Source organism: Cryptomeria japonica, chromosome 1 (assembly GCF_030272615.1).
Source record: "Cryptomeria japonica chromosome 1, Sugi_1.0, whole genome shotgun sequence".
NCBI lineage: Eukaryota > Viridiplantae > Streptophyta > Pinopsida > Cupressales > Cupressaceae > Cryptomeria > Cryptomeria japonica.
This window is the reverse complement of record NC_081405.1, coordinates 224655370-224657277: the sequence shown is the minus strand read 5'-3', so window position 1 is coordinate 224657277 and position 1908 is coordinate 224655370. Positions and strand designations below refer to the sequence as shown.

The 1908-nt window shown below is 40.3% G+C and overlaps 1 protein-coding gene across 1 annotated transcript; it reads right to left on the bottom strand.

Annotated features, from left to right (window-relative positions):
• Positions 1 to 243: 243 nt before the first annotated feature.
• On the bottom strand, positions 244 to 1411 carry LOC131049444 (protein VAPYRIN-like). Its single transcript, XM_057983496.2, has 4 exons — positions 1387 to 1411; positions 1270 to 1299; positions 680 to 1185; positions 244 to 522 (listed from the first exon to the last, which is right to left on the bottom strand). The coding sequence occupies exons 1-4, from the start codon at positions 1409 to 1411 to the stop codon at positions 244 to 246; spliced, it is 840 nt and encodes a 279-aa protein (XP_057839479.2).
• Positions 1412 to 1908: the final 497 nt, after the last annotated feature.

Sequence of the window (1908 nt, the reverse complement as noted above, 5' to 3'; positions counted from 1 at the left end):
AACTGTTGACAATCATGAACACCATCTTGTTCCCTGTGGTAAGCTCTCAGCTCATCTCCCACATGATACAGACGAAGAGAGATAGAAAGAAGGCTACGCAGTCGAAAATAAGGAAGAGCTTAAACGAAATGAGAGATACAAGAAGAGGGGTACCTGGATCATCTTCTACATGACTAGGTCGAATATGGCTCCTTTGATTCTCTGAATTGAAACCACCTGGGACAGTGAAGGCAGCGGCACATGTCATGGCCGCCAAAAGCGCTGCCACAACCAGTTCTGCATTGCGTCTCTCTTCGTAGGCTTTGTTTCCATTAACCTCGCTTTCTTGTACTTTTTATGGCTCACCTGTGGTGCACAGTACATGAATGGCTTGGATCTCCCTGCAAAATCGCCCAGCTTTCTTATAGTCCAGAAAGATTCATGGTACTCTGTTACTTCTCTTGCAATTTCAAATGGTGTTTTGTGCTCACTGTTCCGGACAAGATTGTTCACCCCACGTACTTTCAGCAACAAATACACCATCTACACCTCAAAACAAGCAAAATTAAAATAAAGAGGGCGAATTCGTTGTCTGGGCAATTGTCAAACGTGACACATGCAGGGCCATTGAAAATGATTATAGCAGTACAATTGATAAAAGATTAAAAAACAGTGAGCATCAATCCCAAAAAAATCTTACATCCTCATATTTGTTCCTTGCTGCAATATGCAAAGGCGTATCCCCTGGCCGAATTTGTGGTTTTTTTTTCTTCAGCCTTGGTTTTCTTCCCCGCTGCACTCTCCTACAAAAGCCAGACGCATTTGTGGGATGCTGCTCTCCTCCTCCAATTCGCTGGACATGCTGGGGCTTTGTGGTAGGCTGGTAAGGCTGATTCTTAAGTTTTGACAAGTCCAACTTGTTTTCTTTTGACATTCTAATTAAATATTCAACAAGCCTGACTTGGTTAAGCTCCACAATATAGTGCAGGGCGTTTAATGTGTAAGGTACTAAATGCTCTAGGGCGTCTTTGAATCCCAACCTTACTGCCACTTTTAGTGGACTTTCGCCTTCATTATTTACAGAATCACACAAATTGACATCTAATTTTACCAAAATTCTCACAAGCTCCACGCGATCTATCCTTACCGCTAAATGCAAAGCTGTGTCTCCATTTTCATCCTTCTTTTCAATTATGTTGATTAAACCTGCATGAATCACCTAGTTAAGAAAGACAAACAAATAAAGAATAGCTTTTCAATTTATTAAAATGAGTTTAAGAAGAGACTAACCCGGGTCTTCTGCTAGCTTTCCCAATAAATCTGCATTTTACGGATGAAGTGGTTAATCAAGAGACACAAGTGAAGAATAGATTCTAACTAAAAGAAGACTGTGTGAAGAGAATAGACCTGCGTCTCCTGAAATTACTGCCATATGAAAACATGTTCTTCCCTCTCTCGTCTCCTTTTCTACTAAGCTTGATTGATCAAGCTGTGCGAGTAGGTTTTTGGCGTGGGGTATGTTTTAACTTTCACAAGCTTCAAAGAAGGCCGATATGTTATCCATTTTTAGAAGACTTTTCGTCGCGTTAAAGCTGAATGCCGCTTAATGGCTTAAGTCTGAGAACACAGCGTCCTTAGCACTTTGCTGGGTAGTGTGATTTAACCTTAGACCTCTGTTGGTTATTTATTTTTCAGTGCTTACTGGTAACGGTTACATGTTCATAAAGTTAGCCTGACTATTAGTGCCTCTGCCCTATTTTATGTCCATAGAGTGACACCATTTTATGTCTGTAGATTGACATCACCTTAGATCCCTCAGATAAATCATTGTGGTTCACAATTATTAATTACTTCAATATCGTAAGTTTCTATGTATGAAATTATTAAGGAGTCAAATCAGCTCTCTAGCATAAAAGAGGTGCGTTGTAA